General features: G+C 33.8%; 2 protein-coding genes across 6 annotated transcripts; one reads left to right on the top strand and one right to left on the bottom strand.

Annotated features, from left to right (window-relative positions):
* The first annotated feature begins 2,418 nt into the window (after nt 1–2,418).
* LOC129882659 (uncharacterized) lies at nt 2,419–13,761 on the top strand. 5 transcript variants are annotated; one of them, XM_055957049.1, is made up of 12 exons: nt 2,626–2,744; nt 3,242–3,479; nt 3,611–3,677; nt 10,468–10,809; nt 11,006–11,078; nt 11,450–11,562; nt 11,765–11,849; nt 11,959–12,031; nt 12,598–12,653; nt 13,133–13,214; nt 13,308–13,373; nt 13,462–13,761. In XM_055957049.1, exons 2-12 carry the CDS (start codon nt 3,470–3,472, stop codon nt 13,569–13,571), a joined length of 1,077 nt encoding a protein of 358 aa, XP_055813024.1. In that variant the 5' UTR covers nt 2,626–2,744; nt 3,242–3,469; the 3' UTR covers nt 13,572–13,761. The 5 variants fall into 5 exon arrangements, 4 of the variants coding, with proteins under 4 accessions (XP_055813023.1, XP_055813021.1, XP_055813024.1 ...); XM_055957050.1 differs by having other exon boundaries at nt 2,633–2,744; nt 3,314–3,479; XM_055957048.1 differs by lacking the exons at nt 3,242–3,479; nt 3,611–3,677 and having other exon boundaries at nt 2,440–2,744; nt 13,149–13,214.
* Nucleotides 13,762–13,802: 41 nt separating this feature from the next.
* Nucleotides 13,803–18,535, bottom strand: LOC129882658 (probable LRR receptor-like serine/threonine-protein kinase At5g48740). Its single transcript, XM_055957045.1, has 16 exons — nt 18,174–18,535; nt 17,487–18,024; nt 16,937–17,388; nt 16,731–16,848; nt 16,559–16,627; nt 16,402–16,470; nt 16,245–16,313; nt 16,076–16,147; nt 15,919–15,987; nt 15,602–15,837; nt 15,314–15,519; nt 15,110–15,236; nt 14,948–15,016; nt 14,457–14,646; nt 14,246–14,378; nt 13,803–14,159 (listed from the first exon to the last, which is right to left on the bottom strand). The coding sequence occupies exons 1-16, from the start codon at nt 18,250–18,252 to the stop codon at nt 13,941–13,943; spliced, it is 2,715 nt and encodes a 904-aa protein (XP_055813020.1). The 5' UTR covers nt 18,253–18,535; the 3' UTR covers nt 13,803–13,940.
* Between the last annotated feature and the right edge of the window lie 6,466 nt (nt 18,536–25,001).

Here is a 25,001-nt window from a genome sequence, read left to right as displayed (position 1 = left end):
TTGGGTGTGCTTACAATGTAAGCTTCACAGAAGTGAGCCACATATGTGAGTCAATGCCCCACCACGGACCGAGTCCTAAATTTGCCTTTTAAAATATATACGAATTGAAAAACAAGTTTTTCAAATTTGAAATCTAACTTGAAGTTGAATTTGAAATTTTTAAATAAAGTGAAAAATAATCCAAAAGTAACATAAATAATTTTTATGGCGGTCCATAGTTTATAGCAATTTATTTTGTTTGTTTGTTGGTAATAAAATTATGTGAGCCTTATATCTAAACTAGTTCTTCGGGCACGTGCGTTGCACGTGAATTCTGAATTCTGTAGTACTCCCTTCATTCCTTTTTATTTGTCATATTGCGCTTTTCGAGAGTCAATTTAACTAACTTTCAAAGCTAAATTAAATTACGTTAATTCGATATTTTCAAATCAAAAAAATTAAATATTCAAAAATTATACGAAAAGTACTATAAGTAGCAATTTTTTTTTATACCAATATGATTTTAAAAAATATCTTAAAATGTTAGTAAACGTTCATATTATTTGATTCTCCAAAAAGAAAGTATGACAACTAAAAAGAAACGGGAAATATATGATATTGTAAACTAATATTAATATCATTAAATATAATTTTGGATAAATAATTTTACCTTAAAATAAAATACAAGTTTCTTTGAATCATTATTGTTAAGCATGAGTGATGACTTATGTCTCAAAGTCAAGGTGATTGGATAGGTTAGGTCTTGTTAGGTAATACGCCTTATATTAATTATATGTTTTTGTTACTTAACTGGAAGCACAATTGCTCGTCAAAATCTTTTTCACATCCTTTTCATCATATTTATTGATGGTATTTGTGTAAACAATTTTTTTTTTTAAATACTATACAATGCATATTTTTTTTAGTATATCAAATCAAATGGTGTATTAGAAATAATCATAGCATACATAATGTCAGTATAACTAATACCAATATTATAATTTCAATATTAATAATACACTTTATTCATTATATTCTTATACACCCTATCAAATGACCCCTTAATTATTCATAAGATGGATTTAAAAAACAACTGGCTGCCTAGATTGTTTTAAAGGATTATAAGGAAATTCAAAGAAATATCATTATTAATCTGCCATTGTACTATTGAGTTTTAGTCTTCGCATCTATAAATGCTGGTGACTGGTGAGTTCTTTACGATAATTTCCATCCAACAACTTTTCAATAAGTTTTAAGAACTAAGAAAAAAATAATGTATCAAGAATAGTCCTTAAATGAATGTGCCAATAGAATACTATATGTTTTTGTACCTCTGACAATGAATATAATCAAATCAAAAATTAAATTCATTAAACTAAATCAGAAGATAAAATTTGTAATAAATAAAACAACAAAAAAACAATAAAACCACATCATAATATAAATTATGACTTTGAAAAACACAATAACAACAACAAACCCAGTATAATTCCACCATGTGGGGTCTGAAGAGGGTAGAGTGTACACAGACCTAATCTCTACCTTGAAAGGTAGGGCGCCTGTTTCCGAAAGACCCTCGGCTCAAGATAGGAAAACAAGATAAAAAGTCAGATAGGGACAAGCATATCGAAAACAAGATGAAAACAAGAAATAACAAAAGTAAGAAAGTCATGATAGAATAGTACGGAAAGAAAGAAGCATTTACTACTATAAATAAATAATATAATCAAAGTACAATAACCCCGCACCTATAAACAACAAGACAATACAGAAATCAAATAGCAATAAACATTGAGCAGAACTACAACTATTATGGTGTAAGAATAAGTCAGCTAGCATTTTATCCTAATCTGTGTCCTCCACAAAAGAAACTTAGACTGAATGTACATTGAATGTATAAACTTTTTAATTCTTTTACTAATTAAGAAAAATGATGCATAAAACCATAAAAAGGAAGTCTCACATGTCAATGAAACAAGAAGATCAACAATGTCGTTAACCCCAAATTCTGAAAGTTCAAGTCACAATTTCGGATTATAACAATGTTGGATTCATGAGTAGAAAATCAACAGTGCTATTATTCTAAGAATCTACACGAAGAAACTTTGTCATAAAAAAGAATCAAATTAAAGTGGGAAGTATTAGTAAACATGCATGTTGCAGATTGCATGGTCTTATATGCATTTAAGATTAAGAAGATAAATATCGAATAATAGTTATTTTGGATTTATTAATTTGCCACTTTTGTGTATAGTGCCGTTATTTTACTGACAACTTTTTGGAAGGAAGGCATTCGTTTGAACGCAAAAATAAATAAATAGAAAATTGAAGTAAATACTCTTAGTAATTTAACTTTGGATACTTTTAAGATATATTGATAGTATATTAGAAAGATAGATGGGAAGAGCGGAGATTGGTGATTTGAAGTATCTCAAACGCAAGGATATAACTATGGGACTATCAATTTCATTGGGTCCACAAAGATCAAATCAGATCTGACACGTGGCAATTAGACTGGAATTGGGAGATTTTAGCATTCCGAGGAGCATATACAGTCCTTCCTAACCAATAACCCTGTATACACCTACAGAAGAGATAGATATAGAGATAATGGTGGCTCTCTCTAATAACCAAATATTGATATCTCTTTCATTATCTTCAACTCTCCCACAATTTAACCACCTCGCCGGTTATTCTTATAACCATCGGAGACCGTGGAAACTCCGGAGTGCACCGAAGCAGTGCAACTACTCCTCATCATCTAGGTAATTCTACTGCTCCGGACTTCAAAATTAGTATTCTCAAAAATTAGTATTACTATTGTTCGCTTATGTTTATATAAGTGCTTTTATTTCAATATTTTCATCCTACTCTCTCTTATATGGCACAGTTTGAATATTCAGAGTCAAACAATTTAATTTTGAGTGTGAATTCAGGTGGAGAATCTTCAAACTTTTTGAAACAAAATTTATATATTTGGAATTATATAGAAAGTACTACAACTCATAGTGATTGACAATTCAAAATATTTAAAACATATATGAAAAAATTACATAGATTTGCTTGAATCTCGAAATACTATAGGTCACACATAAATTGGGATAGAGGGGTAACTTTTTCTACTTTTGCATTCTTTCAAACCTGTTTTGATAACTTGTGGGACTATACTGGCTATGTTGTTGTTAGTTTGAAAATTCTTGATTAAATCCTACTAATTAGGATATGATGAACGGTTATTTGATTTTCTTTGTCATTACTCCAGACTCCAAAGGGAGGAAAGGGAAGGCAGTCGCTCGGATGTCTCTAAAATCTTTATTTGTAATATGCGGTGCAGCATTTTTTTGTCGTATTGGACATCACTAATTCAGTAGCATGGAAATCATCACAAAATCATCGGAATGTCGTCCAAGTCTTTGTTCACCAACATAAAGATGTTGAAAACATCTATGGCTATGACAATACACCTCTGCTTAAAGCAGTTGCAGATCTGATGAAAGAAGGTTGATCTGTACTCCTTTTTATTATAACCGAGAGGTCCTCGAGGGGCACATAGTTTGAAAGTCGGTGGATAATTAATGAGCCCATCCCTCTATCCTTTTCCACTTAATCATTAGACTTTTGTATGCGGCAGGTCAAACTTGTGATGTGCACCTAATCTACACGTTACATGCTACACTTGTTATCCCTCCTGTATTAAGGTTAGTAAACTAGAAACAATAAATATGAAAATAAAAAAATTAATATCCGAGTCCACATAATTCACTGTGTGTCCTTAAGGAATTTAATCCCCTCATTGTACCCGAGGTTAAGGATTATTTCCTCCCAAGATAAAACGGATAAACTATTAAAAAAGTAGCGGTACCTCAAACTTCAATAATTTCAGCGAATTCAAAAGCCAGCAACAAAATCACACAAAGACTCAACTTTGTTTGTAAGAAAATATATGCCGAAGAGGGAGAATTCAATGAATTAAAATGAGAGAAAAATCCTTTATTTAGACAACAAAGGATAGTGTGAACAGGTGTTTATTGTGGCTTATCGAAAAAGTCACAATCCTTCACAAAAGTCATAATCCTTCATAAAAGTCGCAACTCTTTTAAAAAGTCACAATTTTTTGAAAAAGTCACAATCTTTCGAAAAGGTGACAACCTTTCATTTTCCATTCACACCTTTAAAACCCAACAATCCCCCACATGAATAGGGAAATGACTATTGTTAAAACATATGCATAAAAAACTGTGTGATTTATAAGTAAGAATTAATTGCATCTGGATAAGTAGGTTTTCATTTGAACTTTCCGTAGTGAACATATATCGGATATACTCGGTCAATCGGTAGATTTAATATCTTTGAACCGTCGAGCTTTGGTGTATACCTAGACAACATAAGTCACACAATCAACCCTTTAACTGTTTTTTGGTTCTCATTGTTTTGTTCGTTTCAGCCATGAACACTTCTTGGTTCATAAGTGCGTAGAGAATTGGCCTTACCAGATTCTCCTTGAAGCGGCTTACACTTCACACTTACATAGGTGATATCTAAATTTGTTATCCCATAGAAACACCATTTGATATGCCTTGTATCAAACTTAGATATCATTAAAAGGTCCTAATGCCTTATCCTTGTTACTGAACATTGTCACATCATGAGAATGAATCATAAAAATTATTTTAACAATGTTGAACCGTCATCAATGACTTTGTTTGATCTCCTTGAGCCTAGATCTTGGGATCTCCAGTCTTCTAGGTAGAGTTACCGCCACGATGATTTGTCCTCGGCCATAGTCCCATTTCCTTTGATGATCGCTCAACTCCCTCTCTAGTTAGGCCTTTTGTAAGTGGATCCGAGACATTATCTTTTGACTTTACATAGTCAATTGTGGTAATTTCACTAAAGAGTAGTTGCCTAACGGTATTATGTCTTCGTTGTATGTGACGAGACTTACCGTTATACATAACGCTCCCAGCTCTTCCTATTGTAGCTTGACTATCACAATGTATGCATATAGGAGCCATTGGTTTGGGCCAAAATGGAATATCTTCTAAGAAATTTCGGAGTCATTCTGCTTCTTCACCGGCCTTGTCTAAGGCTATAAACTCAGACTCCATTGGAGAGCGAGCTATACATGTTTGTTTGGAAGATTTCCAAGATACCGCTCCTCTATCAATGGTGAAAACGTATCCACTAGTGGACTTAGTTTCAGTTGACCCAGTAATCCAATTTGCATCACTATATGGATACTTATTGTAATGTAAAGCAAAGTTTTGAGTATGTTCTAAATACCCCAAAACTCGTTTCATTGCCATCCAATGATTTTGGTTGGGATTACTCGTGTATCGACTCAATTTACTTATAGCACAAGCTATGTCTGGCCGTGTACAGTTCATAATGTACATCAAACTTCCCAACACTCTTGCATAATCCAACTGAGCTTGACTTTCACCTTTATTTTTAGCAAGATCAAGGTTCACATCAATTGGTGTTTTTACACTTTAGAAGTTTAAGTACTTGTATTTTTCAAGTACCTTTTGGATATAATGAGTTTGAGACAATGCTAGACCTTGAGGAGTTTTGTGAATTTTAATTCCCAATATTAAATCGACAACTCCTATATCTTTCATATCAAATTTACTAGAAAGTATACGCTTAGTAGTATTTATGTTTGCAATGTCGTTACTCATTATTAGCATATCATCCACATATAAACAAACAATGACAACTTTGTTTGGAGTGTCTTTAATGTAAACACATTTATCATACTCATTAATCTTAAATCCATTTGTCAACATGATTTGGTCAAACTTCGCGTGCCATTGTTTGGGTGCTTGTTTTAGTCCATAAAGTGACTTGACAAGTTTGCAAACTTTATTTTCTTTACCAGGAACCACAAAGCCCTCGGGTTGTTCCATGTAAAGTTCTTCCTCCAATTCTCCGTTTAAGAAAGCTGTTTCTACATCCATTTGATGAATTTCAAGGCCATATACTGCAGCTAGTGCAATTAACATCTGAATGGATGTAATCCTAGTTATAGGTGAGTATGTATCAAAATAATTAAGGCCTTCTTTCTGTCTAAATCCTTTGACAACAAGTCTTGCCTTATATTTGTCAATAGTTCCATCAGCTTTCATTTTTCTTTTGAAAATCCATTTTGAACCCAAAGGTTTGTTTTCCGGAGGAAGATCAACCAATTCCCAAGTATGGTTGCTCAAGATTGAATCAATCTCACTATTGACAGCCTTTTTCCAAAAAGATGAGTCTGTAGCGAACATAGCTTCTTTGAATGTTTGAGGCTCATTTTCAAGAAGAAATGTTACAAAAAATCATATCCAAATGAAGTAGATGTCCTTTGACGTTTACTTCGCCTTGGATTCTCTTTATTAGGTACATTCTCGTTTGGTTCTTCTCGAGGTCGTTTAGACCATTCACTAGATACTTCAAATCTAGTTTTATATGGATAGATATGCTCAAAAAATTCAGCATTATCTGATTCTATTACCGTATTCTCATGAATGTCCTGATGTTCAGACTTGTGAACCAAAAATCGACATGCTTTACTATTTGTAGCATATCCAATGAAAACACAATCTACAGTCTTAGGTCCTATTGTGACTCTCTTAGGTTTAGGAACTTGGACTTTGGCTAGACACTCCCACACTTTGAAATATTTCAAGTTTGGTTTTCTTCCTTTCCATTTCTCATATGGAATAGACCGTGTTTTGCTGTGAGGAACTCTATTGAGTATTTGATTTGCTGTAAGGATGGCTTCCCCCCACAAGTTTGTGGTAAACCTGAACTTATAAGTAATGCATTCATCATTTCCTTTAAAGTTCGATTCTTCCTTAATGCAATTCCATTTGATTGAGGTGAGTAAGGGGCAGTAGTTTGATGGATGATTCCATTTTCCAAACATATGTCTGCAAAAGGAGATTCATACTCTCTACCTCTATCACTTCTTATCATTTTTATCTTTTTATTCAACTGATTTTCAACTTCAGTTTTGTATTGTCTAAATGCTTCTATTGTTTCATCCTTACTATTTAACAAATAGACAAAACAATATCTAGTGCAATCGTCAATAAAAGTTATAAAATACTTTTTCCCACCACGAGTTGGTGTTGACTTCATATCACAAATGTCGGTGTGAATCAATTCTAAGGGACTGGAATTTCTTTCAACAGATTTATAAGGATGCTTAGCATACTTAGATTCAACACATACTTGACATTTTGATTTATTGCACTCAAAGTTAGGCAATACATTTAAGTTAATCAGTTTTCACAAGGTTTTATGATTGATATGTCCTAAACATGAATGCCATAAATTATTTGACTCAAATAAGTAAGAAGAAGCTTGAACTTTATTATTATCAACAACCATTACATTTAGTTTGAAAAGACTCTCAGTTATTGGAAGCATTATGTTGAGTCACTCCAAGAGTAGAATCAGCAGCTCACCTCACGTTTTAGACTCTCATCTTGTTAACTGACTTAACCGCAATACTTATCCAAAGACAGGAAAAGAGGTAGCCTTTTCCTAAATACATTTCATTCTTACTGACAACTACTTTGTCTGAAACTAGAACACACTTGAATCCATTTTTGATAAGAAGACCGGCAGAAATCAAGTTCTTTCTCATTTATGGAAATGACAAACTTTGTTCAGCGTCACCACCTTGGCGGATGTCATTTTTAGGAATACTCTACCATATCCTTCAACCTTAACCGTTGCAGAATTTCCCATGTAGATAGTCGCATCAGGTGCGGCAGGGGAATAAGTAGCGAAGGCTTCTCGGGCCGCACAAACATGCGATGTAGCTCCTGAATCAAGCCACCATTCTTTGGGATTTCCTACCAGGTTGCATTCAGTCATCATTGCACATAAGTTTTCAACATCCCCATTTGTATCAACCATATTGGCTTGACCTTTCTTCTTTTCCTTCTTGGGAGCACGACATTCCATAGCCTTATGTCCAATTTTTCCACAGTTCTGGCAGTCTCCTTTGAACTTCTTTTTGCAAAGATAGTTCTTTGGTCCAAAATGTTTTTTCCTCTTTTTTGATTTATTTGGACCATCCTCAACAATATTTGCTCTCATAATTGTTGAGTTTCCTCTAACCTTCTTTTCGGCAGCCTTGTTGTCTTCCTCGATCCTAAGACGAACAATCAAGTCTTCAAGAGTCATCTTCTTTCGCTTGTGCTTCAAATAATTTTTGAAGTCTTTCCATGAAGGAGGTAGTTTTTCAATAAACGTTGCTACTTGAAATGTCCCATTTATGACCATACCTACAATGGATAATTTAAAATCACTACTATATTCAACAATTTTATCAATATAACTATTGAATTTGATCATACCTTCTGTCAGGAGATCATGAATAATGACTTGTAATTCTTGGACTTGAGACATCGCAGTCTTGCTATCAACCATCTTATAGTCCAAAAATTTTGCAGCCACAAACTTCCTTAAGCCTGCATCTTCAGTTTTGTATTTCTTCTCAAGAGCATACCAGAGTTCTTTAGAGGTTTTATAAACACTGAAGACGTTATACAAGCCATCTTCCAATCCATTGAGTATGTAGTTCTTGCAAAGGAAATCAGAATGTGTCCATGCCTCAGTCACAATAAACTTTTCGTTGTCAGGAGTTCCTTCTTCTAACACAGGAACATCTTTATTTATAAATCGTTGTTGGCTGAGTGTAGTCAGATAGAAGAACATCTTCTGCTCTCAACGTTTGAAGTCAATACCAATAAACTTTTCAGGCTTTTCTGCAGTAGCCATTGCTGTTGAAACTGGTGTTCTACTGGTTGAAAGCATTGTGTTTGCTTCAAAACTTGATACATTTGTATCACCCATTCTGTTTGACAAAACAAAAGTAGTGTTAAACAACAGAATAACCAAATAGGGATTTTTGTTCAACTCGATGAAGTTTTTATATTCTTCAAACCGAAAAGAAAAACAAAAACTCAATTAACTTGATGAAGATTTTATTTCTTCGAACCAAGTTAATTTCTGGAGTAGAAAGTCTTTCGATTTTAGTCTCCAGCCCTCCAAACAGAATATAAGATGAAGCAAAAATATACAACTTGTTTCTAGTTTAACGATAAAGTTTTTATGTTCTTCCAATCGTTAATTGAATGAATCTTGAACACTGATGAAGTTTTTATACTCTTCAAATCAGTATTAGATTCAAACAGAGTAGAAAATCATAAAAGTGCCTAATTGTTTCAATCTAATTGAAACCAAACAACAAGAACAAAAATTCTTATTGGATAAAAAGCTTTCTAGGAAAAATATATAAAATTATTGCTATTTTAAGCCCATTCTTGACACCAATAAAAAAAATATTGAACCACCATCAATATTATATATATATATTTTTTTTTTCTTTCTGAAACATGAGCAGTCACGAAATGCCTTTGTAAATTCTCATTCTTAGCAACAAAGTGCACTTGTTCCAAATTTCTTAAATACTAATTTCAATCCTTTGAAAGATACCAGTGACATTTGAAAAGCCACAAAAAAAATTACTAGTAAAATTAAATGACACAATTAGAAAAGTTTCCAGTGGCTTCACTACACAACTTTGCCACATTAACCATTTTTGTTGTCATTAAGATGCAATTTTCATAATGAGAGATTATCAATGCTGATATTTATTAAATTCCTTAAGATTGTTATCCCTCATGTATTAAGGTTAGCAAACCAGAAACAATAAATATGAAAATAAAAAAATTAGTATCCGAGTCCATAGAATTCACTGTGTGTCCTTAAGGAATTTAATCCCCTCACTGTACCCGAGGTTAAGGATTATTTCCTCCCAAGATAAAACGGATAAACTATTAAAGAAGTAGCGGTACTTTAAACTTCAATAATTTCAGCGAATTCAAAAGCCAGCAACAAAATCACACAAAGACTCAATTTTGTTTGTAAGAAAATATATGCAGAAGAGGGAGAATTCAATGAATTAAAATGAGAGAAAAATTCTCCGTTTATTGTGGCTTATCGGAAAAGTCACAATCCTTCACAAAAGTCGCAACTCTTTTAAAAAGTCACAACTTTTTGGAAAAGTCACAACCTTTCGAAAAGGTGACAACCTTTCATTTTCCATTCACACCTTTAAAATCCAACAACACTTACCACTAGACCAAAGTCCTAGGGACAGTTGATATATACTCTTTAAGTTCTTAGAGTAGAATTGTAAGCCCCTACTATGTTCGCTTCCAACTTAGTGCTAACGTATACAACCTCATAGACATTTGTATACTATATGAATTGAATGTACATGGAGATGTCTTATCTAATGCTAATTGTAAATTGATTATATCTATTTATGTATCACCTAGAAATTCCAAGAGGTCTCTCCTGTATAACCCCCAAACTGGAATTTAAGTATAAACAGCTAATCAACATGTTCAGTGTACTGAACTTATCTGTGCACTGTAAACGGGCATTGTATAAGTGATGGAAAATTCTCTATTCAAAGTGTAGGATCAAAAGATTTCAGCTTTTGAGTGCTAAAAATTATAAAAATGGACAGTCGGAGGATGCTGAGGAGATAGTGCACAAGGCTTTCGATGATTTAACTGGTAGTTTGGAAGATAAATCTGTTAGCACAGGAAGTTCGTTTTTGGCAAAACTGGCAATAGCACTAGGTATTGCTGCTACAATTACATTCCTATCCATTGGCCTTAAGCAGCCTAATCAAGGATCAAATTTTGGGATTCAATATCTGGTTGATGGATCATCATCTTCCACAATTTCTACACCTGCTCCTGGTTTTTCTTTCAAAGCTTTTGGCTATAAAGTCATGCTTCCAGAATATGCTCCAGGGTAAGCAACTAATTATCCTTGCGACTTTTCTTACATCAGGGGTTTCAACATGATCTAAGCAGAAAACAAGACCAACCTTATGTTTATTATACTTTACTACCACTATGATAGATGCTTGATATAATTGATATCCTGGATCTCTCATCTATTAGCTGTACTTGGATGTGATTAAGCCCTTGTACTTCTCATTCATCAGATGGATCTACTTTTGGCTTCTGATGGCAGCTGGTTTTGGACTTTTTATCAGTGAGGAGGCTTTGAATATATGGGTCCGTCTCCTATGCTGGTACTTCTGTTCATGAACTCCCCTGCTAACAAGTCGTCTGATTCATGGCTGTGTTGCAGACAGTATAGTTTTCTGTGATAATTTTTATTCTTTCGATTTGACATTCCTTTCAAAATTAGCGACTTTAGAGTTGTTCTTTACTGATGTGAGGAAAAAGTGAGAGTCTAAGTGTGGAAAAGAGTTGTAAAGAAGCTTTTAAATTTTATCAAGTTAAAAAGCTAGAACCCTGTCTAAAAATAGTTGAAAGCTAGAACAATGCTGTTATATTGTGTCTTTGAATAGGCACTAAGTTGGCTTGTTATCCTTCTTCATCATGTTCACTATTATAGTCAAATTCATTGACGAATGATGTAGGTTGGAATCTCTATAGCACGGATGCTTGTTCTAGATGGGACGTGGCAATCAGTAGTGAACTCCTTTTCCAGAAATGCTCCATATATAACATCCACTATTCTCTGGGTGTACTGGTTAGTTTGAACTCTGTGTCCTCTGAGTAATTTTGATGAATGCACGTGCATTCCAACCTTTCAAGATTCTGCAGAACACGCCACCTTCTTTTTCTTCTGTTGTATTCAAAGATTTTATACACCTTCGGTGCTAGTAAAAATTGATTATGTAGAAAAAGTGATTCCCACAATGTTAACATTATTGTTGATTTTGAATATTCAGGGGTGTTTGTATCAGTGATATGATACCTTTTTACCTTGGGAAGCTTTTTAAGCAATCTGGTGCATCCGATGATGTTTGCTCAAAGGTTTGTTTTGGCTACTAGCATTTCATTCATGTTAGAATATTCAGTCTCCTTGCCTTACTTAAAAATATATAAACTTGATTTTGGAAATTCAGAGTCAATTTGGTTGTAGTTAGGGATTGGAAATCAGAAGGCAAGAGATATTACAAATGCTGTACAAAAATATGGGAATCTCATTGGTTTTGGTGAGTTACTACAAAGATGCTGAGTTTACTCCAATGTGAGCATTGTGAGAACTGTTAATTATTGTGAAACCTTTGTTTCTACTGATATGATCACACTTTTTTTTTATAACTGTGGTGTCCGGGCTAGCTTACGCGAACCTTAACTAAATTCCACGGTTACCCGCTACCTCCCACAAGTGCAGGTACCAGGTAACTCTATCCACCAAAGCTTGGACAGATGGAAAGAAATCACCTAGTGTTTTTGGCTCCATTGAGATTTGAACCTGAAACCTCATGGTTTAATTATTTGTTAAGATTCTCTATTTGCTGGAAATATCAGATCGAAATTAGTGCTCTACCTCAAGATTTATCCTCTATCTTAAGAGTTTGTATACTTCTGGTCCATCTTAATCCTTATATCTATATGCATAAATCTCGAAACTTTTTCTCACATTCTAAAACTGCTGATGTTTCTTGTTGTGGTATCATATCATATCTCTGGAAAATACTTGTAATAACTAATATGATCTTCTTGTTCCTTGAACTTCCTTAATTGCTTATTGGTGGATTTTCCTATGCTGATGCAGTGGAACGATTTTCTCTTGGAGTGAGAAATCCCACTGCTTTCCTTGCAGGGGCTCTGGTGAGTGATCTTTTTCTGTTCTCCTTCTTAACATGCTGAGGGTTAGATCAGCTTAACCGCCTTCTGCTACTTTCTTGTTCCCTCTTTTGGGTACTACAAGTTTTGTGTATGATACGCCTACCTACAGAACAAAAGGTGTCAGATATGTTGGGATATTCAACGACAATGCTTACAAGTTTTGATAATTTCATTTCATCGTTGGAACGATTGATATATGTAGTGTAAATGTCCTGATACAAAACACAAGATGGACCGACCCAGCGACTCTCAGTTACAACTTTCCTTTTGCTATTTCTGAGCCTACTCTAACTGGAAATTCAATCACTGAGAATGCAATGCAACCAATTTCCTTATGTCTATATGCATAAATCTTATGATGGTGTTATCTTGTAGCTATTAACCAATATAGAAATGGTTAACAACTCAATGCATTCTCCCGTGGTAAACAGATATTTATAACCGTTTGAATCATTTGTCAGCACATATATATTGCAGGATATATCACCAGAGTGTTTCTTTGCCGGTGTCTGTTGCGGAGGCTTGATCACTCTTCCAATTCAGGTTATTAGTCTTGTGTTTGAAACAGAATTCCAGTTTTAAATGTGCCTGCTGTTCATGCCTTCTTATCTCCTTTTCTTTTACTCCAAAATGCAGTTGACAATTGGATTTTTACTAAGAGAGCGTCCAGTATTTGCCGTTGCAACCGTTACTACTGTAGTGGTACAACACAATTCTTTTGCTCTGCCCAATTTTGCATTTATTACCAAAGAATGAAAGAATCCGATTCTGGTTCCTATGAACTGTGCAGGGAATCTGGACTATATTCCCCTACGCAGTGGCTACTTCTACAGCATTATTCCTATATCTACGGCGCCAGTTTTCTGGTTAGGCCAACTCATTACTTTTATGATTGGTTAACAAGCCGTAAAGAATGTGGAGGCGAGCACTGATGCAAGCCTGGATGGATATTGTTATTATTTGTTTAAAATCATCAATGACCTCCTGTATCTTCCAAATCAAATTGATTGAAATCCGTCAGAGATATTCTAAACTGATAAACGGGCACTAGTCTTTATTCACAATAAGAATGTTCAATTCCTTAAGATGAGACACTTCTTTTCCAAGGGGAAAGGATACCTTTAAATGTGATATATATATATATCAATAACTTAAAAGATTTCCGAGATCAAATTTAAAAGTTGGCATAAAAGTTACAGTGACATTTGATTCAACTAGAAAAAACTCATATTTGCAAATTGTGAACTGCAGTAGTGAAGGTCTAATTCATCAATTGGCTAGTCCTTCAGATGCTAAATAGGAAAGTTGAATGCTGTATGCATCTTTGAGCTCAGCTAATACTTCTGCAATACTCGGCCTTCGCAATGCATCCCTCTCCACTGACCTTGCAGCGATTAAAGCCGCTCTTCTCATGCTTTCTGAATCAAATGTTCCTTTTATGCTCTCATCTACTATCTCAAATGCACCAGCCTGCAAGTACGGCTTAGCCTGAAATTTTCACAATTAGTTTACCACATATGAGTAATATTTTAAAAATGCTTTGCTGTGTAAAACATTATAAGACTTGTTTTTACCCATAGAACTAAATTGAAGGAATCTGGAGACCCCGAATGGCTAATTGGTTCTCGGCCACAAATAAGTTCAAGAAGAACGACTCCAAAACTGTATATGTCACTCTTTTCTGTGAGCTGTCGAGTGGAATAGTATCTGTGGACAAGTAGTAAGAGAGGTTTAGCTTAGGGAGGACCAAATATTAAACTGGATAATAAATGACTTGAAGCTTACTCGGGGTCAAGATAGCCAGCAGTGCCTTTGACAACAGTGCTAACATGAGTTGCATCTGATTGAGTTAATTGCTTAGAAAGGCCAAAATCAGACACCTTAGCATTCATGTCTGCATCCAGAAGTATATTGCTGCTCTTTACATCACGGTGTATGATTCTTGGCTCACTTCCATTGTGCAAGTAATCCAAACCTTTACAAGTAATAATCAACCATTATAACCTATGTAAAACTTTAATGCTACATCATACACCTATTAAGTATCTGGGGAGGAAGCATAATTCACAAAGAGACTGCATTCTTCTGGGCTATATGGATCTTTTGATTGTAGAAAACCAAGCATTTTGGCACACAAATGAGATGAACTAACAAACTCCTTCAAGTAATAATTTGTCTTTCACTATGTATGAGGAAACATTATAGGCAAAACGATGTTTATTTTTTCTGGACAGAAGAAATTTATTAGTAATGATCATGTCTCACTTTACACATACCTTTTGCAGCATCAACTGCAATTTTCAGTCGGCGCACCCAGCTTAGTGTCAATTTCTTGCTCATTGCTCCTGAGACAGTTATTAAGAGTTAAAAAACAATACATGACAGAAGAGAATGATGGATTTAGAGTGTGAATATGGGTGAGATCATGCGTGACATACCATAGAGGTTATCAGCCAGTGATCCTCCAGGTAAATACTCATAAACTAGAATTTGTTGCTTCGACTCATGGCAGAATCCTTCTAAGGACACAAGACTTGGATGACTGATTTGTGATAGAAGGGATACCTACAGATAATAAAGAGAGCTCTTGAATTTCTTTTTTCTTTGTGTGGAACTGAACTAGCATTGGTATAGTGACGAACCTCATTGATAAAAGAATCAGCACCTAGTTGAGTTTTGTCGAATCGAACTTTAACAGCAACTTGTTTACCATCAGGAAGCTTTCCAAGATAAACAGATCCAAAACTACCACGGCCAATAACCTCTTTGAAGTTGTTTGTAGCAGCTTTGATTTCTTTGTATGAAAAGACTTTTGCAGCATTCCAGTTTTTCATTTCTGCTGCAGTTCCTATAATTAGAAAAAGTTAATGTTTAGAAGTAGATTGATCAATATTCCAAAATCTTAAAGAAAAGTTTGACTCTTTTCATACTTGATGCATATGTATCTCCAGTTTTTCTTCGCCTCATGTACAAGAATACTGATATAAAGACAACGAATAGAGCAAATACAGCTCCTCCAACTGCACCAAGTACAACTGCTAATCGATTATGGCGCTTTCGTTTTGTGGGTGCAAAGACAGTGACTTGTGGTGTCTCAATTGAAGGATTTCTTGAGAATTCATTGCATAGAGACATAGTGAATAAAAGACACAGATTTCCTGATGATCTGCGAAATAGTGGAAAAAGGATAAGTCGAGAAACTGACATGAGAAGCAAAAAAAAAAAAAACGACTTTCTGAATTCATACAGGACTTGTAAGCTCCTTCTGTTCAAAGATCGTGGCAGTGGGCCTTGCAGCTTATTGTTCTCTAAGTTCCTGAATGTTGCAGAGGTAAATTAGAATAATTCATCAGGTTAAGTACTTTAAGAAGCTCAAAATGTCAGTATATATTTTCCTCACTCACAGCAAGTGGAGGTCCATAAGTTCTCCAACGCTATCGGGTACTGTTCCCTGAAAACTATTGTTATGCAAATCCCTTCAACACAAAACACATTAATTTTAAAGACTGTCGAACAGGACTAACTAGGAAGAATGAAGGAAGTCACTGTCTGAATACAAGCAGTGAGACTTACAAAACTTGAAGGTTTATCAAGTCTTCTAACTCTGAACCAAAAGCTGTAAGTTGATTAAAGCTCAAGTTCCTGCAAAGTTGAGCACACGACTTATTTTAGACAATTCTCTCTAAAGTACATGAACTTAACATGGTAATTCCTCGCGATCAAGTCTTACAGCTTCTTAAGATGCTGCAGGCTGCCGATGTTTTGTATCTCTCCAGCAAGTGAAGTATTATGCAAATCCCTGCAACAAGAAGAACCTCAAATAAGTAAGTCAAGATAGCCAAACGGTGGCTATTAAGTGATTAGTTGTTAAGATTAATGACTCTTACAGTGATTTGAGATCCAGTAGGTCACCAAATGTTGGGTTGATTGACCTCAAGTTTACATCAAAAAGTTCCCTATATAAAGTCTTAACTTTATTATGTTCTGATCTTAACAAAAATAAGACCAATAGAAAGAAAAGGAAAGGAAAAAGTAGTTCCAGCGTAAGCTTTGACATACAATGAAGTTACCAGATTTCCTTCACATTCTATGTGTTCCCATGATTTAGGAGAGCATGGATCATCTTCCCAATCAAGATCTAGACCAGTTGATTGCTGAATAACCTGGAGGGCTGAAACTGCAAGAATAAAAATTGTCCAAAGTTGTGCAATTGGTTCTAACAGACTCCTTCAAAGGTCGAAAAAGCAATAAAACTGTAATAGAACCTGTTGTTGAAGAAGTTTCTAAGGGAATGTCTAGGATCTCATAAACCTCAAGAGCATTGATAAATGGATAGTAGTGGACAGTCTTCAATGTGATGTTCAAGCTTTCGATTCCTTCCATTGTAAAGAAGAGACTACTGACTTCCCATCGATTAACTGTGTAGTTTGATTGAACAATATCCCCATTTATCAATACATCGAATGAAGGGGAGACAGGCAGAATCCCAGCAAAGTAGAGAACAATGTGGTAATCTCCTTGGTGATCAATAGGAAAGTTATATGTCATGTCATTCCACCGTGCCAAAACTCTTCCGGTTTGAAGAACAGCCGCAGGAGGGCTCTCTTTCAGAACTGACATATTGAAATTGACTTGAATATCAAAACCAGAAGACACATGAAATGGGCTGAAATCCTCATCAGCATCCCAAATTCTATCATACTGATCAATCGGGTACCTTTTACGTAGCATGAAAAACATCAAATTTAAACAGAAACTAAGGACTAAACAATCGATAAGTAATACATAACATAATCAACAAGTGAGAGTTGTGACCTTAGAGACCAATTATAACCACAGTTGATACGATAACATTTCTTCAGCAACTTATTGGGAAAATCTCCCAAGGCATTGCTGTAAGCTTGTTGAGGAAGTGGCCTAAGTTCAAGGGATGAAATGACTGGAAATCCACCATCTTGAAGAGAGTGAAAACATAAAGACAGAATGTCTTTGTCAACTGGCCATATGAACTCTTCGATCCATGGATCAGTATTAGTAAGATTGACAGTGGTTGTAATAGCCCTCCCAAGAGAAACAGAGAATGCAGGTGGCTTATTATGTCCATCATAATTCTTATAAACAAACTGTGTCCTGACAAGGACCAGGGATGACACATTCTTCACTGGAATCTTGTAACATTTTCTAAGTGGAGAATGAGGAAAGAACCTAACTGGGAGAGTAGATGAGGAGGAACCCTCTAGAAAATCAACAGTGGTCATGTTACCAGCTGAGATATAGGCACCATCTGGTGTCCATGTAATGTTGGAGGAATCAACATAGGTAGTATTTCCACCACAAGACAAGCTCAAGAATCCTGCAACATAAGCAACATTTCATCTTAAAACCTTCCATTTTTTTTAACAAATATAGTACCATAATTTTACAAGTACATCAAATTCAGGAATAAGAATGTTTAAAGGTTGAACTCGTAAGTTTAAATCTTTGATCTGCCTCGCAGTGTACCTTCAGGATCGCAGAAAGCAACTGTGATGAAGATAGAAGATAGAAGGAACCAAGAATAGTAACACCAATGCAGCTCCATTGAAGCAGATCAAGATGCTAGAAATAAGTGCCTTAAATATTAAAGAATTTGCCAAAAGAAGTTAAATCACTGTATTGTGGAAGGACATGTAAGCAGTTGCAGCAGAGGAACAAATGAGAGGAAGTGAGCAGGGAAAAAAGAGAAGAGACAACCAGTCCTTTTCTACTTTCCTTTACTGTTGCTTTGTTGACAGAGTTGAGTAAAGGAGAAGATGTGATTTTGTCTGTCTTTGAAAATGTGTGAACGGCCAAATGATCATAGGGTCTGTTAGAGTCTCATATTCATTGAGGACCTTATATGAATTTCGGCAATCCTTTCGTTCTTTGAAGAGTTAGTTTTAGAGTTTAAGTTTGGCACAGTTGAACTCAATCATTAACGAATGACATAGATTAACTTTTTCTTCAAATTCGATGGCATGTTCTAAAAGGAAAAATTATCCATTTAATTTTGGTGGCATGGTCGACCTTTAATAATAGACCATGTGGAAAAATAATTTTGCAAAACTACAAAACCTGACCGTTAAAAAATAATGGTACGAACGGGCCCTTTCTGTAATGATAGGGCATGATTGAGCCCAACTATTAAGGGATGATATAAATGAATCTTTTTTCAAAGTTCGATGACAATATTTGAACATTTTCCGTACATCATATGATATCAAAACCAAATTTGTCCTTATTTGGACCCAATGGTATATTATCCATACTTAAGTTGTTGTCCATGCTCCGGTTGGTGGTGTGAGCTTGCGAGAAGCTATAAGAGTGGTGAGAATAACACATTGATTTGGAGAATGAATTGATGATTTCTTTATATAAATGAGTAATTCTGTTTTTTCTTTTTATGAATTAGCTCTTAAGATTAAGTTATACCCGGAAATCATATCTTAACATAAGGAAATCAAAGGGATGATAGCAGATGGAGATGAGTAGTAAGAGAGAGCAATGATGAATGATGATGACAATTGTCTCCATTGATAAGCACGTCTTTTTATACAAAGGAAAATGAGAGACACTACGTGAAACAAGAGTGTATAATGTCATGCACTCCAAAAATGATACTTGTTGTTTGTTAGTACTACTCCATCATAACCGTTACCCCAACGTCCTCTAGAACAAAGTGTCAGTCAAAAATACTCTTTAACTTATTACAATGATTTAAATTTATCTTTATTTAATTTATTGAACTAATTTTCAGGTTAAAAATATTGTTGCAGTAAAAAATTGCAACGGATATGTTTTTTATATTCATTTTTTGACACTTAATATGGTCAAGTGAGGTGCGTTTTCATTTTGATTTGTTGATTCTTGAAATTAATTATTTTAGTTAGGTGCAAATATTCGACACCGATAAGTATTTGTTGGAATCTGTTGTTGGTGTATATACCACAAATAATAGTAAATTACAGTTGAAAATAAAATGAATAGATGATCATTCAGCATAAGCCATAAATATATCGCTCTCTTTAAGGAGATTCAAGCCTACTGCGGTATAATTTACACGGATCCAACAGTATAACACTTGACTTGTCCCCTCTAAAATACAATAGTCCAACAACGTCGTATAACTCAAACAACTCCAGATTAGTTGAAGAGTCCAAAGTTCCACCATTAGAGTACCTTCCTTTAATATAAAAATTACTCTATGTTTGTATAGTGAATTAGTTGAAGATTTAGAAAATTCCTTGGCTCAACTCTCTCTTTCACTACACTAACCTCACTATATACTACAATATTTTCTCTTTTTTATTTATTTATTATTATTATCATTCACAAAGGAAGAAACACCCCTATTTATAGGTGAGGAATTCTTCCTTATATTGAATAGGAAGAATATGGATAATAATGTGGGCAAATGAATGGAGGAATTAAGTCTTGGATGTTACACGAGTTACAAGGCATAATAAGGTAAAACATGATTTAGTAGTTATATAAGTTACTCAAAAAACAATTGAATACCCTAAAAATAAGTAAGTAAGGCCACATTCTTGTTAATTTATATCCACTAAAATAATACACTTTAATATTATAATTTGCTATTAAAATGTCATGCTCCAAGCCTCCAACATCTGATATGAAGTAGATAACCTAAACTATTGAAAATTACCACAACACCATCTCCAGCCAGTATTGCAAGTATAGTTTAGGTTATATACATATAGGGAAAAGATGTTGAGTTTTTTTCTACATTCCTGGCTGAGATTTAGGGAATTAATGAACTGTTGCTCAATCATTTTCTTTCCAACTTTTGGACTTGCTATTTCAACTTTTTCCTATTTATGACAAGTCCATAATGATGCATAGGATGCTTCATGCTTGGAATTCCAGCATTCTATTGTATGATTGTTTTTAGGCCTTTTGCTTTTCCTATCTTTATATATTCAATAGCTTAGCTTTCAAATCAATCTCCATTTTGTTGTCTTCCTCATCAAGGAAAATCAAAATCTCATGGACTAAGAAGCATAGTTGGTCAATATATTTCAATGGACTTAAAGGTAATATAAAGCTAATCATTGATTATCCATGGACCATAAATATTTTACACGGCTAATTTACAGCACAATCAGCGGAAAAAAAGCAGCACAATAAAGTTGTTTCTCGTGCCACGGAGACTTTTTGGTGAAGCTTTAGGTAGGACCGGTTTTATATTACCCTTCCATTCGAATTAGCAAAAGCAATATCTCTTTAATATGGATTTCAAACACTCATGATCTTGATGTGAATGAGTGGATATGCGATTTCATATCGTGATTTGAAATCAGAATGTTTGGACGTGCGATTTCTATCAAATCATGAGATGAAATCTCAAATTCTTTAAAAAGCTTAATTTCATAATTTTATATCATTATTCCACGTTTTTCGAATATAAAAATTGATCTACAAGTTTATATTTTGTATAAAAAAAACATCATTTTATATCTATCAACTATATATTCCATATGTAACAAAATTTATAGTTGATTTTTTTTACCAACCTTTAAACCTTTTATATCGGATATAACTATTACTCTCACTGATCAAATTTATAGTTGGTATCATTACTCTTACCAACATTTAAACCATTTACATCGGATATAAATCATTACTCTCACCAACCAATTTTATAATTGATATTATTACTCTTACCAATCTTCAAACCATCATATCGAGAAAGCACATTTAACGTGAGGAGATTGTCTGTACTATGTGGGGGGAGTTATATTAAAGAGTAGTACATTATAACTCATGTTCAATTTGACTTTTTTATTGAAATAAAGTTCAATCAATAAATTCGTATTTTTTTTTTTTGGAATATCTTTAAGTTATTGTATTATACTTTTGTTATGATTTTTTATTTATTTGGTAAGATTGTATAAAAAATTGGGACAATTTTAATAGTTTTCACAGTTTATGAGATTTTTGTGTTTATAAACAAAAAATACAACTTATAAATTCAAATTACATGCACAAATAAACTTCAAGCTTAATTTTAAAAGTCTTCATTTCGATTTCGTGCTTTTCAAAAGAATACTTTGGAGTTGTTACCATTTGTATTTGGACATATCATTTGATAATCAATCCTTTTTGTTAGTATTAGAAAAATAATTTGTATTTGGTCAATATTTTTCAAAAAGTCTTTTTAAGTGTCAAATTACGGAAAGAACACATACGTATTTACTTTACAAATAATTTTATTCAAAAACAAAAAAGAAATTTAATGATTTTTATTAGTTTACATTTTAATATTATCTAAAATAGTCTTAATTATTTTTATTAGATACTTCATTAAGCTTATGTAATAAGAATACTACTTTAACTAACTTTGGCATTTGGTAAGATTCGCGAATTCAAAGAGTATGAGAAAAGGTCATGGTAAAAAACTGGAGGTGGAGAAGGAATAATATTTTAATGATCAATTTTTCTTTTAAAACGGGTAAATATCATTTTACACCTTTTAACATTTCTTTAAAAATTAAATTTCTCCCTCAATTATAAACAATAAATATTTTCTTCCCTTTACCCTATGTAATGTTTATTTATTCTTCATATATTCAATCTTCCATCTATATAAAAATTTTATACTATATAATATTTATTTTTCTTAATCTAAGTATTTATAGATTTATTTAAGCTCATTAACATTATAAGTAGAATAAATCTTTTATCAATTTGTCACAAAATTTAATCTATTATTTATGACTATTAATATTATATGTATTGAATATGTATATAGATGCATGTTTTTATTTTCTTATTCTTTAATGTCTATATAGATATATGATTTTCGGTTGTCAATAATGGAATGTTTTTTATATTAAAAATTAAAAATTTACTTATAATATAAATAGCTAATATTTTAAAAAATTGTTATAAAATATACCCCTATTTTTATGAGTATATTTGTACTAGATGCATTAAACTATATTTAAAAAGTTATTATTACCTATTATTTTTACTTGTATAAATGAATATTAATTTTTTGATTATTTATTAAAATATTAATATTTTAATCTGCTAATTTATTTCATTATAGAACATCATTAAATTATATACTCAATTCGTATTTCTTTATATTTATTTTTCAATAAAAATCATATTTATTTTTTTTATAGAAAATTTGTTACATAGATTAAAATAAAAACTCATGACTTTAAAGAAGTAACAAGAGAAGACAAAGATTGATAATGCAAAGGGTGAAATCACCATTAAAAAGGGTCAACTAGGATAAAGAGAGAGAGAATGTCTTGTTGGGAAGCACGGACTAACACAAAAATATATATGGTCCAAATAATAAAATAAAATGGGAAAATAATGACACCAAAAATTTTATGTAGAAATTCTTTTAACTAAGGAAAACAAATCACGGGCCAAGAGGAGCAACTGATACCACTATAGTATGAAATTTTACACTGGGTAGTACCAAGTACAATACTCAAAAAATGACTACAACACACTCAAAAGGAATAACATTCTTTTGATCTCTACCTTACTAAAAAAATATCGCTCACACTCTATTTTTCTTCACAGACTATTTTCTTATAGTCTATGGTATATGTCACACCCCGGGAGGGTACCCTAGACGTGACCGGCACTCGAAGACCATTGGTGGTCTTCAAGAGAACCACTTGGTCCAATCACACCTTCACTCAATCACATTCTATCAGTGGAAAACTCAACTTACAAGAATACTACTCATAAATAAGGCCAAAGGCCAACCATCTATCCAATCAACTACTAGTAAGAATGAAACTAGTCAAAATAAAATAAATCAACATCATCAACACTTTAGTCTATGAAGCTTTTATCAACAATCTAAGAGGTGCCAATGACAGGTTCATGGCTACCACAAATCAAATAAAGGAAAGCTAACTCAAAGCTGTAAAGATAAGTGCGGTATACTCCGGAAACAGGGAGAGCTCACCAACTAACTGAAAGTGAATAGATCTTCAACAATGTGCCTGTTGATGATCTTTAGTACCTGTCTCTGCATCATGAGCTCAATTGGTCAAAGGCGATCCCCTAGAGTGGATGTAAAGGAGCCTAAGGTTCCGGGTTAGATTCCCACGAAGCCCTGCAAGGTGAAGAAAGGGATAAACTGCCTGACCCACACAAATATAATACCTGAATATGTGGGCCTAGAGAGGGGGTCGTCAGAGTATACTTCACTTTGCTCTCTAATGTTTTTCTCTCTATCTTGGTGTACTTTACAAATGAGTTGCTAAGCTCTTTATATAGAGGTGAAAAAACTCTTCTTCCGTGTTTTTATTACCAACCCTGCACACTTTGTTTGACAAATCCTTTACAATTTACAATTGCAAATTGTAGGAAAAGTTGGCAGCTATTTTTGAAAAATAAAAATGGCCACTTTTGACAAAAATAAAAAAGTGGGGACTAGACTCCACAAATCTTCTCCTCGAGTCTCATTCACTAGAAGGAGGTATCTTTGTCTTATCAGAGCTCATGCCAATAAGTTCTTTGCACAATCCACTTTGGTCAGCATATCTGCAGGATTCTCATTTGTAGAAATTTTTTCAACCTGCATAGATTCGTTTTCTATCTTTTCTCGAATTCAGTGATATCTTACGTCTATGTGTTTTATCCTTGCATGGTACATGTAGTTCTTGCTCAAGTCTATTGCACTTTGACTGTCACAATAGATGACATATTCCTTTTGATGCAAGTCAAGCTCTTGAAGAAATTTCTTGAGCTATATCATCTCCTTGTCAACTTCAGTAGCCGCAATATACTCATCTTCAGTTATAGACAGTGCAACACACTTCTACAACTTCGACTGCCATGATATAGTTCCCATTGAAAAAGTAAATAAATATCCAGTAGTAAATGTTCTATTATTAGGGTCAGCTATTATATCAGCATCTGTATAACCTTTCAAGATTGGATTTGATCCTCCAAAACACAAATATTTACCTGAGTTTCCTCTCAGATACTTGAGTATCCACTTTACAACTTCCCAATGTTGTTTTCCTAGATTATTGAGAAATCTGCTGACAACACCAACTGCATAAGCATTATCATATCTAGTGCATACCATTGCATACATTAGACTTCCGATGACGGAGGAATATGGAACTTTGACCATGCTCCCTTTTTCCTCACAAACTGTAGGGCACATCTTCTTGCTTAACTTCATATGATAGCAAGAGGTGTGCTAACAAGCTTAACATTCTTCATGTTGAAGTATTGAAGTACACGTTCAATGTACTTTTTTGTGATAAATAAATCTTTCTTTCATACCTGAGACGAGTAATTCTC

The sequence above is a fragment of the Solanum dulcamara genome, chromosome 3 (genome assembly GCF_947179165.1).
Source record: "Solanum dulcamara chromosome 3, daSolDulc1.2, whole genome shotgun sequence".
Lineage (NCBI taxonomy): Eukaryota > Viridiplantae > Streptophyta > Magnoliopsida > Solanales > Solanaceae > Solanum > Solanum dulcamara.
Note: the sequence above shows the minus strand (reverse complement) of the source record. Positions and strands in the feature narration are given on the sequence as shown.